Source organism: Geotrypetes seraphini, chromosome 9 (assembly GCF_902459505.1).
Source record: "Geotrypetes seraphini chromosome 9, aGeoSer1.1, whole genome shotgun sequence".
Taxonomy (NCBI): domain Eukaryota; kingdom Metazoa; phylum Chordata; class Amphibia; order Gymnophiona; family Dermophiidae; genus Geotrypetes; species Geotrypetes seraphini.
Window position 1 is genome coordinate 189063966 of NC_047092.1, and position 16432 is coordinate 189080397.

Genomic DNA, 16432 nt, shown 5'->3' on the forward strand with positions numbered 1-16432 from the left:
CGGTTCCAGGATTCTGTAACCGGCATTGTTTATGACAGCCAGTGCTGGTTAAGTTAGCATCAGCCAAAAAAAGGTTTTCAGTGCTGGTCACTGGAAACAGCCCAGCACTGAATATCCGGAATCAGTGCTGACCTTGGGACTCCCACAGTCTGAATACTGGCTCCAAGAAATGCAAATTTTTAAAAAATGTATACCCCCCCTTTTATAAAACCATGCTAGTGTTTTTTAGTGCTAACCATGGCAGTAACAGGTCTGGCGCTCACAGGAATTCTATGAGCGTTAGATCTGTTACCGCTGCGACCAGCAATAGAAAACGCTAGCATGGTTTTGTAGAAGGGGAGGGGGATAATTTGTTAACCTTGTTATTGGACTAATTTACAATATTTTTTGATAACTTTCAGGAACTACCACCCCCTTGTTGAGTACAGTGAAGGAACTGGAGTTGACTGCCATGACTCAGCACAGAGAAGTGAATATGCCATGTCACTTTCAGCAGAGATCCTGTTCCCCGTTCATTACCTCCTGTCCATGCCATTGATCAGCTGAGACACCTGCTGGAGATAGTCTTTCCCGTAAACCACCATTGGTTCTGTGTCATTGAGGTCCAGAGGGGCGAGAGCAAAGTTCAGATAATCCAGCCAGTCAATAGCAGGAGCCAGGAGCTACAGGAAAAGAAACACAGGTCTCAGGAGGCAGCTTTAAAAACCAGTGAGAGGGGAAAAGAGTGAACAGGAAGTGATGTCAGTGTGAGGGATGAGGTTGCTGTGAGTGACAGCTGCCGGCGAAGATTTGAAGAGGTAATGGTGGTGGTGGTGGTGGTGGGGGTGAGGGTGCCCTTCAGAGACCTATCCCATCACCAGGGGGAGGAAGAGGAGAGTCTCTAGCACCCTATAAAATCGGCGCCCGGGGCAGTCCAGCCCACATACCCCTTTGCTATGCTACTGAGCACAGCACTAAAAAAAGATGAGAAGATCTGAGGGTCTTCCTTTAGGGCAGGGGTGTCCAATGTCGGTCCTCGAGGGCCGCAATCCAGTCGGGTTTTCAGGATTTCCCCAATGAATATGCATGAGATCTATTTGCATGCACTGCTTTCAATGCATATTCATTGGGGAAATCCTGAAAACCCAACTGGATTGCGGCCCTCGAGGACCGACATTGGACACCCCTGCTTTAGGGTAACACACTACAGGATGTCAGCTTTTCCTCAATGGTAATGGAATATCACGAGGATACAGGATTATTGAGGCACAAAGATCTTTCTAATATCGACTAAGCTGAACAAAAATGTCTCTGCTTCAATTTGCTTTTTGCTTTAACTATTAGGCCAATAAGTGTCCAGCCTCGTTATTCTCTTCATAATAGTGAATCAAAGGCAAGTATGCCCACCTTTTGGCTCAGTAAGAGATTATATTGATATTTAATCTTATTTTCATAACAAGAAATGCTCACGGCTTTTCATCTCCAACTTTAACATGTCATTATTAATTTTAGCAGAATGTACTATGGAGGTCCCTCGTGGTCTCAATTTATTTGTGGCGCTGAAAATAAGTTTCAGTGTCCATTTTAATGAGTTCATGAACCCAGTATTCAGTTTCAAATATGGGGCTCTTCCAGATGGGATATGATCATGACATAATCTGAAGTCATAATGCCATTGTACAGAACCATGGTGAGACCTCATCTGGAATACTGTGTACAATTCTGGAGACCTCATTACCGTAAAGATGTGCTCAGAATCGAGTCGGTTCAACGGATGGCCACCAGGAGGATCTTGGGTCTCAAAGGTCTCTCATATGAGGAGAGACTAAACAAACTACAGCTTTACACTCTAGAGGAACGTAGGGAGAGAGGAGACATGATTGAGACATTTAAATACATCACAGGACGTATCGAGGTGGAAGATGATATCTTCATTCTCAGAGGACCTTCTGCCACCAGAGGGCATCCGCTCAAACTCAGGGGCGGGAAATTTCGTGGCGACATAAGGAAGTACTTCTTCACAGAAAGAGTGGTTGACCGTTGGAATGAGCTTCCAGCGCAGGTGATCGAGGCCAATAGCGTGTTGGACTTCAAGAATAAATGGGATACATATGTGGGATCCCTACGAGGGTCAGAGGAGGAAAGAGGGGATTCATAAGAGAGTCAATCTGACTAAATAGTCACTGGGTATAGACTTAAGAGGAAGGGACAGTACGGTGGGCAGACTTGATGGGCTATAGCCCTTTTCTGCCGTCATCTTCTATGTTTCTATGTTTCTATGTTAATCTGATAGTTGAACCTGGAGAAAGAGTGATGGGGTAGAGTCATATATAAATTACCATCCAAGAATCTGACAGCTCTAGATTGTAAAGTGGGCCTTGATTTCAAGGGCTTTAATGAGCAATGCAATTGCCTATCCAAAACAGGATCAAAGGGAAGGTTACAACTGATACATTCGCTAGCACATTGCAAAACTGTGGTCGTAAGAACTTTAAAGAACCAAAGAAAAATACTGCAGAGACGATGCCCTTGATGCCAAGTTTTTATTTCTATTAATGATCATAATTTTTCAATGTGATAAAGATCCTTGTTCCGTTATCAATAATAGAAATAAAGACTTGGCATCAAGGGTATCGTCTCTGCAGTATTTTTCTTTGGTTCTTTGTTGTTCGACGTCTACTGCAGTCCATTTGGATTCCTCTCCTTGTGCCAGTAAGAACTTTAAAGACATCAGGGGAATCTGGTGCATAGAAGCAGACTAAAGTTACAGTTTTATCTCCCAGTGTCCAGACCAGAATTACCCATCTACCACTGAGATCTTTTAGTTACTCGATCTCAGTAAAATGAAGAGCATTAGCCTCTGAATAGGACCCTCACACAGATTTCCCTGGAGCAGCTCGTAAGACCATGCACGGCCCCATTCTGATTTTTGCTCATGTCACTGCTGTAACACAGTAGTGGCAGGCCCAGAGGATGGACAGAGGTTAGGGGCTTCAGAGAGAGGGGATCTAGGCAGGGGTCCCTCATCCTCTGATGATTCTTGCTGTCCTCTTACCTGCAGCTCTGTCACCATCATTCTGTGATATATTTTCTCTTCATCACGTCTCTCATCTTGAGGCACTGTGATATTCGCCAACAGAGTCTCAAGCTCTAGGACTTGTTTCATCTGCTCACGAGTCGAGATGTGATGCCCTCCCAAGAGCACTCCTAGTTCCACCATGTAATCCAAGTACGCACTAAGCACCTGTACACATGTACCAGAAGTTACATTACACTTCCCACAAGATCTAAGGTCATAGCCACTGTTCCTACCTGTTACTATCTTCACTCCCTCACCTGGTCCACATGTTACACTCACCCATCCTAATCCCTCACCTGCCCCATGTTACACTCAAAAACCTCATCCATCCTCCCCCAGTCACCAACTCCACATGTTACATTCACCCACCTCAGCCCCTCACCTACCCGATGCACTCACCCATCTCAACCTCACATGATAATCAACCACCTCCACCATCTCACCTGCCCATGTTACTCATCCATTTACCTACCACACACTTTACACTCACTCACCAACACCATATGTTACACTTACCCATCTCCATTCCCTCACCAACCCCACATATTATACTCATCTGCCCCCATACTTATCCCATATATTACACTCACCCACTCCCACTTTCGGATCTATCCCACATATTACACTCACCTATCCCCACTCTCCAACCTGCCTCAGATATTACACTCACTTTCCTCCACTCTTTCATCTTGTAGGATCTAGACTCCTGCCTGTACGTGAGGGATCTTCAAAATGTTTCCACACTTTTATTTATTAAACACTATTTATTAAATATCTCAAAAGCAAATTACATCACTTTTCCACATATTCACCCTGTTTTGCGATTCGTTTTTCCCATGACATTCTATGACATGCCCACTTACCACTTCTCTTGCCTCAAACATTTCCTGCATAAATATGAAAGTGTAGAAACTTTTTGAAAAACCTTGGTAATACAAAGCATATTAACAACCTCCTACACTCCATACTACAAATGTGCATGGATAGTTCTTCAATGCAGCATGAACTTTTGTCATAGTATTTGCCCAAGGCCTGCACTTCAGCAGGAAGGTGCCTGTGACCCACTTTGACTGATGCAAGAGGTGGGCAATCATTGCGAAAGGAACCTCGTCTAGAGACAAGAACATCGCTTAGAAGTTTTTGATAAGCGATTAATCAGATTTTTAATAAACTTGAACTTCTGGTCAAGTCAATCTCAGTCCCTTCGGAGCCTGGTTTCCAAGAAAGTTTCCAGAATGACATCAAGAGACATTCATGTTGTTCTTCAAATCATAACACCCAGACCAGAAGCAATTATTGATCTTATTTATGAAGACATCTGAAGGGCATCTCTGGGGATCAAGAGTGGTCTGGCGCTATCATCAGATGCCTCATCAGCTTGTGAACCCCACCAAACTCTTCAACTCATCTCTTCATTGTTGGAAGCCTTCAGAGTGTGTCCATCCAGCGTGACTTCCTTCTGACCTACAGCTCCATCCCAGGGAAGAAGAGACTTGCTCTGCTGTACTAGTGGGTAAGAAGCAGGTAGTATGATTTGGAGGCCATTGAGTTTCACAGGACAGTTTTTAAAGAACCTCTTTCTGAGCTACCTAGCATTTGTACATTAGTCTTACATTCTAATACCTCCATTTTCATTCTTGGTTGACTTCTATTTTTATTACCTGGGACTTGGGTCAGTTGTTTGTCAGCCAAGGACTCAGATTTGCCACTGAAATCACAATTTTCAAGGGTGCTAATATAATATAGTCCCTAATTACACTGTCCTGTAGGAGGTGCTGTGTTTCTCATCTATTCCAACAAGCAACATAGATATCACTTATATGTGTCCACCCTTTCACATACCCCACGTGTACCCTCACATCTGCCTCATGCTCTGATCTGCTCCACATATTTTTTTTTTTTTTATTTATTTATTCAATTTTTTTCAGCTCAGAACAGTTTACATTCATTTTTGTCATCTATCCCACATATTACACTCAATTGTCCTCACAGTTGCAGTCACCCATGCCCACCCTTTAGCCTCCCTCACATATTGCAGCCATTTGCCCATACCCTCTGATCTGCCTCACCCTCTAACCTACACCCATATTAAGCTGACCCACCTCCTCCCTCTTATGTACCCCATGTTACACTCACTGACGCCCACTTTTTCACCTCCTCTTATGTTACATTCACTCATACTTACCTTCTCAGCTACCCTGTACTATACTCACACATCTCTCTGTGTCATTCAGCTAGTGTGTACTAATGTGTGTGAGTGGGGGGGTGGGGTCAGGGGGCCCATGGCCCTAGAGCACCAGCCCAAATAGGTACTAGAAGACAAGTTGAAAAGTGAAAAGCAACATCTGAGGTCTTTGGGATGAGATGGGTGCTACAGAGCAGAAATGTAAACATTGGCCTCAGGGCACTTGAGACCCATCGTACACCATTGTACTTATGGCAAGCTCTCGTGTGCCCCATATGTCACCTGCACCTGTCACTCATCCTACCTCTAACACCCTCCATATCTCTCTATTTATTTCTAAGTCTTCCCCTTCCCCGCATCACTTCCCACTCTCCCTCTTCCTTTACCTTTTCATTTGCAGTCTTGTTCAAGTAGTAATCCCGAGACGGGAGGAAAAGACCTGATTGATCCACCTAGGAAGGAACGACAAAGAGAGAAACATGGAAAAAAGATGCAGAGATAGAGAGGGGAAGGCAGAAAAAATGTGGCAGAAAGAAGCAGAGAGAAGGAAAGGAAGTGAACGATTAGCAGACATGGGGAGAGAGAAGAGAGGTAGGGAAAGGAGAGGCAGTAAATAAGACATAGGAAAGCGAGGGGGACAGAGACAGAGGGAGAGATGACAGGAGATGTTGTTTTTTATTTATCCTTTATGTCATCAAAATCTAAACAAATTTCAAGTCTATAGAGTGTCCTGAATCCGAAGTGGGAAAGGGGTCAAAGGGAGAGAGAAGGAGAATGAAATCTTTGGAGACGATATTCAAGGGTACCTATCTGAAGAGAAGCAGCATCTACCCATGTACAGCATCTACACTCCCCCCCCCCCTTCCCGGCCTTTATTCTGATATTGGTGCTAACAATTACCACTGACTGCTGAGCAGTGTGGGGTGGAGAGATGAAGGGATAACATCATCCTATGCCCTCTTATTCCAGAGCTTCCTTTCAAATGAAAGAGGCTCACCTCATACACATTTATGCCATGTAAGTATTTAAACATCTTTATCATATCTCCCCTCTCCCGCCTTTCCTCCAAAGTACACAGATTGAGATCTTTAAGTCTGTCCCCATACACGTTATGATGAAGACCACATACCATTTTAGTAGCCTTCCTCTGGACCGACTCCATCCTTTTTATATCTTTTTGAAGGCTTGGCCTCCAGAATTGTACACAATATTCTAAATGAGGTCTCACCAGAGTCTTATACAGGGGCATCAATACCTCCTTTTTCCTACTGGCCATACCTCTCCCTATGCACCCTAGCATCCTTCTAGCTTTTGCAATCAGCTTTTCAACTTGTTTGGCCACCTTAAGATCATCACATACTACCACACCCAAGTCACACTCCTCTTTCATGAACAAAAGTTCTTCACCTCCTATACTATACCGTTCCCTCAGGTTTTTGCAACGCAAATGCATTACCTTGCATTTTCAGGTACACTGTCCCTTTAAGAAAGGCACCACTTAAACATAGGCACTGAATATGTTGTCCAAAACTTAGGTGGATAAGACTAGAGTTCTGGTTAAGTTAAAAGTGCTATTTCTGTGGTTCCAGTTAAATGGATAAACATCTAGCCCTCAGCCAGAAGATGATAGAGAGAAGAATTTGGACACTTCCCCTTACCACTCATCAAACAAACACATATTCAGAGTCTTCTGATAGCTTATCCTTTCAGTCTCATATTTCCAAGGTAGCATCCTTGTCATTTGTACCTCTTTGATGTAATCGCTCTATTTGTCCTCTTCTTCAACCGTATTGTCTAAACTTGATTATTGTAATGCCCTTCTTATCAGGTCCATAGACTTCAACCAGGGCCATAGCAAGCTACATTTACATTTATTTATTATATCGCAAATTCTGCACTGGACAGAAGAACGCTATATGTAGATAGGAAAAGTGGAGTAGAAGACAAGAGATTTGGAGGACAGTCTACAAAGGGATTCTACTCAACAGGTACAGTAGAATATCATTTGTTCAGCACATAAAGTGGAGTGATAGTCAAGGGTGGAAGATGACTCTACATGGGTGGACTGGCTATGTTGTGGGTGTTCATATATTTATGTTAAGTGGGTGGGCAGTGGCCTATGTGCAGCAGTGCGTTCACACAAGGCACAAGGAAAAAGGGGCTTCAAAACCTTCCCTGCTTGGCTGTGATGTAGTGAGTGGGATATGAACTCCAGGGCACATTTCCAACTCGAGATAGTCCTGACTTCAACTGGTGCAGAATACTGCAGTGAAACTCGTTCCAAATTTGACCATGATACCCCTCTTCTTATGTCTGAACATTTATTCCCAGTAGCATTAAAGGAATCCTTTCAAGTTCAATCTTTATGCCTATTTTTTTTCCAGGCCAACCAACCTGAATTTATTAACAGTCTAATCATACCTTCCTGTGCAGCTAAAGCCCTCCGCTCAACATCTCAAAATCTCTTAACGATTCCCTTTTTCAAGCACAACAATACTATTAGATCTAACCATTTTGCTGTAACTGTCCCTTCTCTTTGAAACACCATCTTAGAAGCAAACCTTTCCCATTTTAAAAACAAGGTAAACAAGGTAAAAACATTCTTATTTCAAGATGCTTTTGATACCTAAACTGCCCTTATTAGGGATAAACTTTTTCTGATCATATTTATTCAGATACCCTCCTAATGTATCTTTCCTTTTATGTTCACTTTCCTCTGATTATTGTAGTTCCTCTGATTATTGTAGTGGATGCAGTTTACAGAATTATATGGTGCAGGACCTGCTTACATTGGAAAGTTGGTCCTCAACCTGGCAGCTAGGCTTCAATGCTAAGAAATGTAAGGTCATGCACCTCGGAAGCGGAAATCCATGCAGGACGTACTTCTTGAATGGAGAAACTTTAACTAGGACTTCAGCAGAACGAGATTTAGGAGTAATCATCAGTGCAGACATGAAAACTGCCAATCAAGTGGAGAAGGCTTCATCTAAGGCAAGGCAGATATTGGGTTGTATCAATAGAAGTTTCGTCAGCCGAAAGCCTGAAGTCATAATGCCGTTGTACAGGGCCATGGTGAGACCCTATCTGGAGTACTGTGTGCAATTCTGGAGGCCACATTACAGTAAAGATGTGCGCAGAATTGAATCGGTTCAGTGGACGAGCACCAGGATGATCTTGGGGCTCAAGGGTCTCTCGTACGAAGAGAGACTGAACAAATTGCAGCTCTACACTCTCGAGGAACGTAGGGAGAGGGGAGACATGGTCGAAACATTTAAGTACCTCACGGGACGTGTCTAAGTGGAAGATGATATTTTCTTTCTCAAGGGATCCTCGGCCACAAGAGGGCACCCACTCAAACTCAGGGGCGGAAAATTTCATGGTGACACCAGAAAGTATTTCTTCACAGAGAGAGTGGTTGATCGTTGGAACAAGCTTCCAGTGCAGGTGATCGAGGCAGACAGCGTACCAGACTTTAAGAATAAATGGGATACCCATGTGGGATCCCTACGAGGGTCAAGATAAGGAAATTGGGTCATTAGAGCATAGACAGGGGGTGGGTAAGCAGAGTGGGCAGACTTGATGGGCTGTAGCCCTTTTCTGCCGTCATCTTCTATGTTTCTTCCCATTTTTCCCTCTTATTCCTATTTGTCTAAAGTTGTGTATTATGAGGTCTATTTTTGTAAAGTTTTAACCTACACTTCTGTTTTTGAAAAAAAAAAATAATAATTTTTAATTATTTGTACACCGCTTAGAAGTTTGATTGAGCGGTATAAAAAATTTTAATAAAACTTGAAACTTGATCTCAGTATCATTTTGAAATCTCTTCAGTGGTCAGGATGCTTCCTTCAGGTATGTGATCTATGAATGCAGCCTACAGAGATCATTTTCTTGTATTGAAGGACTATAATACGTAGTTTTGCTAAGGAGATTTTTCTGCTTTTCACCTATACTGTGTCTGTACATCCACCATGTCCACACACCTGTATTATGTTGCTGTTGGAACTCCTGGAGTCTGCACTGACATACACGGTGAAGAAGGGAACCGCACGGTAAGTTCCTGAAGTTGTTTTCAAGACCTCCATGAAATTGTCTTTGTTCCAGGCCCCAGAGATGTTCCATCCACCAATCTGAAGGGAGAAAAAAAACATTTCTGGATATGGCAAAACTTAGTGCAGGAAACAAAAACATTTCCTAACTACCTTTATATTGAGGAAAATCTGAGGCTTTCAAATTGTGTTCCAGATCTTGGAATCCTCAGGCCCTAAACAAGGGTCAGGGTGTAGGGTTCCCAGCCCTAAACTATGCTTCAGGCTGAGGTGTAATGTCCTGTTGGAAACTACTGGGCTACTGGGCTTGATGGGCAACTCTTATGTTCTTATGAAGCTTTCACCTCTGTTTTCTTGTGCCCATAACATTGTGTCATTACAGGAGGCCTCATCAGTTTTTTCCATCCGTGTGATGTGATGTTTCCTCACAATACCATCAACTTATCCCTATACCCTCCAACACCCAAATCGGTCATGTCACTTACTGTCTTGCCCCACCCTTCATTCATGCAACACCGGGCCTTACCCTCTTCCCCCATCCCATTCCTTTTGCTGATTTTATTTTTTTTTAGCAGAATATCCTCATACAGTTCCCTTTGATTCCTAGTGTGATCCAAGTATCAGTAAGAGCTCTGCGGATTGTGGACATTCTCTTTTCATGCCCTGGAAGCAAGATTGTTCCTGCTGAGTACTCAATCCGAATGTACCTAGGGAAAAATTAGGTAGGTTCTTTAGATTATTTAAGGCCTCAGTTTTGGAGGGAAAGTGTGTATTCTCTGGACTCTTTTCTGCTGCCAGATGGGAAGTGTTTGCCTGCAACCAGAAGCCTAAGGCCTTCTGTCAATTGGCCTCATGAGGTTCTCAGGGCAATAGCCAAGAGAGACCCCTTCATATCATTACCCTTAATCCCATCTCCCAAGAGGCAGACTAAGCTCTGGCCAGGGTAAAAGTCTGCAGATATTGTGAGGGTGAGACCCTTAGAAACACAGAGGTAAAGGGATAAGGAAAAACCAGAGCATTTCTGAAAAGGCCTAGGAGGAACTTCCAAGCAAAGAGGAGTTTCGGTTGCTGGCCTGGACCCAAGCATCCAAGAAGACCTGGAGAGGTGACCCGAAGGATTAAAGAGAAACAAGAGAGAAAGTGGAAGGGTTCTTTAAAATGTTTTCACGCTTTCATATTTTCACAGGAAATGCTTGGGGCGTGAGGATGTGTCGTAGAATGTCATATGACTAGTCAGTCAGGTGACATATGTGGGAAAGTGATGTCATTTGCTTTGGAGATATTGAATAAATAGTGTTAAAAAAATAAAAGTGAGGAAATATTTTGAACATTCCTCATATATTCAGAGTGAATGGGAAGTAAACCAGAATGGTGATGAGGTGTTGTTATTTAAACAAGCACTGGAGAAACTATAAATAACTTTTAAAGTGTCTTTTCAGAAGATGCCCTGTTGACTTATTTCTGAAGTATCCCTCCTTGAGGTGGGGTGGTGTAGGGCCATAAACCCCTGATTCTGCTTCTCCAAACAGGGGGTTCATAGAGGACTGACTCCTTATGTATGAATGAGGTCTTTGCAGCTTTAATTACGTTCTAACTCACCCCATTTGTGTGTGGGCCTCATCCCCATTTCACTTGCCCCATTGCTCCCTCACATCTCCCTTTCCCTCTGTATGTGGAACTATGGCCTTGTCACATTCCTCAAGACCTCACTACTTGAAGGTGTGAATGTGGAATGAAGCTTCCTCACTCTCATCCAGACCTTCTAGAAATGGCCTTCCAGCAGAGATGAAAGAGAAGAAGGCAGCATTTGAATTCAAGAAAGCATGGGACAAGCACAGCGCCACTCTGAGGGAGAGGAAGGTACTGCAGAGATTTAGAACTTACTATGCTGGAATACTGGACATGCCATTTGGCCTTTTGATAGATTTTCTGTTTCTCCCCAATCCCTTGCTCCTGTGTGGGGAGAGTTCATTCCTCATGTACGTTCCTCGACTTCCCCATTCCTAATATAGCCAGGTGTATGTCCCTGTCTGGGCCATCCCTAGCTTCCTAAACTCATTGCGTACCTTCTCAATCAGGTCAATCAGGGGCCGAGCCCCCAGTTCCTCGATCTTGGGCTCCTGCAAGCAGGACAGATAGTAGCGTTGAGTCTTGCACTCTGCTTCACTGCTGGAGTTGAACGTAGCATTCTCTGTGTGTCAGAGCATACCAGAAGCAGGGTCAGTGCCCACGAGCCTCTACATGCAAGCAGAAGGTTAGAAGCAGTCTCTTTCTTTCTGAGTATTGCTAACCCAGTGGAGGAGGGGCCCAGTGGTTACAGCAGCTGGCTGAGAAGTAGAAAAGCCTCTTTTGTCCTGAGTACACAGTACCTGTAAATAAGCCCCAGGGACTGTAAACACTTCAGAGACAGGGATATACCTATAGTTCCTGAACAGAATTACCTTTCAGCTGCAAATAAAAAAAGGGTTGAGCTACATTATAGAGAATGACACGGTGACAAAATTCATCACCGTCCCCGTCCCCGCGGATAACCGCGGGAAACCATCTTCATGTCATTCTTTAAGGAGAGAGGAAATAATCAGAGTATGAATGGCCACAACCTCTGACCCACAAGCTTTGCTTTGAAGAATGCTGATGTAGAAGGACTGAGGTTGAAATAGACACTAGAAAATGGCATGGGATTATTTCCCGCGGTTATCCGCGGGGACGGGGACGGTGATGAATTTTGTCACCGTTTCATTCTCTACTACATTAATTCATTTTCGGAAATTTCTGTACTGCTATTTGTGGAAATTCAGTGCAATAAATAGAAATACAGAAACTCCTTCCCCCCTATATTCAAAGTTATTTAACCAATCAGGAACAGCTGCTGGCTGATTAAATAACATTTAGCCAGATAACTATGAATATTCAGCGCACATAAGCAGCTATCTCTGCTGAATATTCATGGTTAGCGGCCAGCCAGCTAGTGGTGAATATTAAACACTGGCCAAGATTAGGAGGCAAATCGGACACAGAAATAAGAGTCCTATCTTTCCCGCTATTAACTTAACTGGCCAGCATTGAATATCCGCTTAGCTGCATTGAATGTCCGATATTGGGCTGAGAGCGCAATGCCTGGCTCCAGCTAAAAATCACCAGAGTTCTCTTCCGCATACAGAGAAGTCACTGACTGAGTTCAGCCCATTAAGCAAAGCAGACAAGAGACAGCCAGCAATAACACGCTAACTGTAGCCCCCCGACACACATGACCATGACTCTGATATAGGATTTGCACCTTTTGGGGAGTGGTTAGAGCTACAGCCTCAGCACCTGAGGTTGTGGGTTGAAACCCTGCGCTGCTCCTTGTGACCCTGGGCAAGTCACTCAGTCTTCCATAGCCCCAGGTACGTTAGATAGATTGTGGGCCCACCGGGACAGACAGGGAAAAATGCTTGAGTACCTGAATAAATTCATGTAAACCGTTCTGAGCTCCCCTGGGGAGAACATAGCGTGAAAGGTTTCAACCTCTGATAAGCAGAGCTGGTATTGTGACATCATAAAGCCTCATTCCACCAATAAGAGCCAACCTCATCAGTGATGTCACAATGACTTGATTGTCCTAGACTCCATTTTGATTTCTAGAGTGGGGCAGTGGTTAAAGCTACAGCCTCAGCACCAGCAGGTTGTGGGTTCAAATCCACGCTGCTCCCTGTGACCCTGGGTAAGTCACTTAATCCCTCCATTGCCCCAGGAACATTAGATAGATTGGGAAAAATGCTTAAGTACCTGAATATAAACCATTTAGGCTATAAGTGGTTTATAAATACCTAGAGATGAGAATGGACCCATCAGGCTTATACTGGTGCTGACCTACCTAGTAAATGCTTGAGAATGGCCTGGTTCTGGTCCCAGATGTTGTTGAAGGTGTTCCAGCGGGAGTGCCCATCTGGCAGTGGGTGTCTCTTTATCCACCCACCACAAGCATACTGGTAGAAATCCTGGCAGGGATCCATGTTCCGGTCCAGGGACTCCAAGATTGTACTGGTCACCATGATACAGGCCTCAGTCAGACACACAGTATGAGAGGGATCTGAGGAAGAGGAAGGTCAGAGAATACAGCAGAGGCGAATTATACCATTGTTTGGAGGGTATATAAACCCCCCCCCCTCCCAATACACAGGGTGTATGATTTGCTGTGTGGAGAGTATGAATCCTGTTGACTGTGGTCATTTTCTAGGCATGTGAAAGGGGAAAGTATGAGGAGGGACCTTGAAAGGGAGGTGGGTGTATCAGACCGAGGGTTAGAGAGAAGAGAAAACACATGCATGGAGAGGGGTGGATGTGAGGGAGGGAGGGAGGGCAGGTGGCAGTGCAGGACCTATGGGGAAAGAGAAGAAGATAGGACCTGAGGCAAAGTGTGTGTATGGGGAGGGTCAGAAAAGGGAGGTGAAAGGGGTTTTTCCCATGGAGAGATTGGAATTGGACCTGTAGACATGCTAGACCCATGGGAGAGTCTCCTCTGGTGATAAGACTGTAGCAGTTTTCTAACTAGTTACTGTACTTAAGTAAATTGTTTTGTTATTTGTATCTGAAAGAAATATAGGCGAACATTTGTTACTTTTACTGAAGTAACTATTTCACTACTGTTTAATATTTTCACTCAGTTACCTCTGATGCTTGAAGTTAAAAGCAAAAAGTAAAAGCAGAAGTGAGATAAAAATGATGATTCCTCAGTAAACCAAATAAAACAACAAAACTGGGAACAGGATTTTGCTATTGCAAATTTCACCATGCAAACAGTGGATAACCTCATCTAAATTTTTCTGTTCAGGAAATACAGCCTATTAGAACAGTAGAGTTGCCTGTTTTTGCTGATTTGGTTACTGGTCTCCAGCCAAATAGAAAAGTGATGAGTTGGGTTACTTTAATGAAAAGATGAATCTGAAGCTGGTGGCAATTCATGGTGAACAGACAAATGTCTCTACAACAACAGACTGCTGGTCATCCCATGGAAAATTTTACATTGAGATGATGACCATTGGATTAACGGAATCTTTAGAAAGGAAATCTGCTTGTCTGGCCTTAAGACTGAAGAGTTCCCATACATTTGATATACTTAAGCCTATCAAAAAAAAAAGTCTTCAAAGACTCCAGCTAATCCAGAATACTGCAGCCAAGTTGATCTTTACAAAACGCAAGTCTGACCAAGTCTCCCCACTCCTAGCCAAACTTCACTGGCTCCCAGTGATTTCCAGAATCCATTTCAAATGCTCCTGCCTGGCTTTTAAGATCATTCACGGCATCCTTCCTCCCTTAATCCCACTATCTTATAACTCCTCGAGTCCTGACTCTACCAGACCCGCCCAAAGGTATAAACTATCCTTCCCCTCTCTACACGGTATTCGCTATGAGGGCAAACTGGGAAAATCCCTTCTCTTCAGAATCACAGGTCTTTGGAACAACCTTACTACCCCACTGCGGAACCTGGGCTCCCTCCAATTATTCCGCAAGCAACTGAAAACCTGGCTTTTCACTAAAATGTAATTCTATCCCCCCTTACTCTTCTCTTCTATATATAAGTTCATGTAAATCTTTTTTTTTTTTTTTACTTCTCTTCCTATATTTTAAGTTCTTGTAAACTGTGCCGAGCTCCACATCCGTGGAGATGATGCGGTATATAAACTTAAGGCTTAGTTTAGTTTAGTTTAGTTATATCAATTCTTGAAGATATTCAGAGAATTATTAGAACTACAGACAATGAATCCAACTTTGTGAAAACTTGAGTGGTGTAGAACAGGTAAGAGTTAATCGATTTTGCATCCTTCGAAAACATGCACAAACCAGGAGACATAAGAACATAAGAGTTGCCGTACTGGGACAGACAAGCCCAATATCCTGTTTCCAACAGTGGCCAACCCAGGTCCCAAGTACCTGGCAGCGTAAAAGTAAAACCTGCACTGAAACACAAAATATGGTGCTGCTATCACCACATAGAGGCTGCCATATTCATACTATGATTTTCTACACTTATTAATTATAATTCTACATTATTAACTTAAGAGCTGCCATACTGGGACAGATCAAAGGTCCATCAAGCCCAGGTCCCAAGTACCTGGCAGAAACCCAAAGAGTAGCAACATTCCAGAGCTGAGATTGTGATGTCATAATCCCTCATTCCACCAATGCCTAAGAGCCAACCTCATCAATGATGTCACAATGGCTCAATTGTCAAGTTTCAAGTTTATTAGGATTTTATATACTGCCTATCAAGGTTATCTAAGTGGTTTTAACAATCAGGTACTCAAGCATTCTCCCTATTTGTCCCGGTGGGCTCACAATCTATCTAACGTATCTGGGGCTATGGAAGACTGAGTGACCTGCCCAGGTCACAAGGAGCAGCGCGGGGTTTGAACCCACAACCCCAGGGTGCTGAGGCTGTAGATCCAACCACTGCGCCACACCCTCCTATAATTAGCTCATATAAGAACATACTGGGACAGACCAAAGGTCCATCAAGCCCAGCATCCTGTTTCCCACCAGGTCCCAAATACCTAGCTAGATTCCAAGTATCATAGTGACATAGTTAATGACAGCAGATAAAGACCTGAACGGTCCATCCAGTCTGCCCATTAGTGATACTCATTTTAAAAATACATGATTTGATTAACTTGTCTCTTCTTTGATACTTCTGAGCCAAAGACTGTAAAATCTGGTATGTCCTAGGTTCCAAATGCTGAAGTTGCCTATCCAACCATCCTATTGTTTGCAGGATATCTACCGTAAAGTCTGGAAAAACAACATCCTCATGTTCCATTTTAGTGGAGTTCACATTGATGCCTACCCCAGCCCATCCTACGCCAAATCACCATATATGGGACACAGACCAGGCAGGTCTGTCCAATACCAGCCTTAGTTCTTTAATTTGCATCCTTCACTTTCTAATTAGAGATCCTCTATTTTTATCCCATGCTTTTTTGAATTCCATCACCGTTTTCCTCTCCACCACTTCCCTCAGGAGGGCATTCCAGGCATCTACCACCCTCTCCATGAAGAAGAATTTCCTAACATTGCTCCTGAGTCTTCCTCCCTGTAACCTCAAATTATGCTCTCTTGTTTTACCATTTTTTTCTTCTCTGGAAAAGATTTGGTTCTATTTTAATG

At 43.5% G+C, this 16432-nt stretch overlaps 1 protein-coding gene across 3 annotated transcripts in view; it reads right to left on the bottom strand.

Moving 5' to 3' along the window:
- The window catches only part of LOC117367208 (endothelin-converting enzyme 2-like), an 86022-nt gene that overhangs the window by 35449 nt on the left and 34141 nt on the right, over positions 1–16432 (bottom strand). For all 3 annotated transcript variants that reach the window (XM_033959604.1, XM_033959605.1, XM_033959603.1), the window contains 6 exons: positions 13146–13361; positions 11356–11480; positions 9224–9370; positions 5630–5695; positions 3035–3223; positions 520–662 (listed from right to left, as the gene is read on the bottom strand). In XM_033959604.1, coding sequence (XP_033815495.1) covers positions 520–662; positions 3035–3223; positions 5630–5695; positions 9224–9370; positions 11356–11480; positions 13146–13361 — 886 coding nt within the window. The remainder of the gene's footprint in view (positions 1–519; positions 663–3034; positions 3224–5629; positions 5696–9223; positions 9371–11355; positions 11481–13145; positions 13362–16432) is intronic.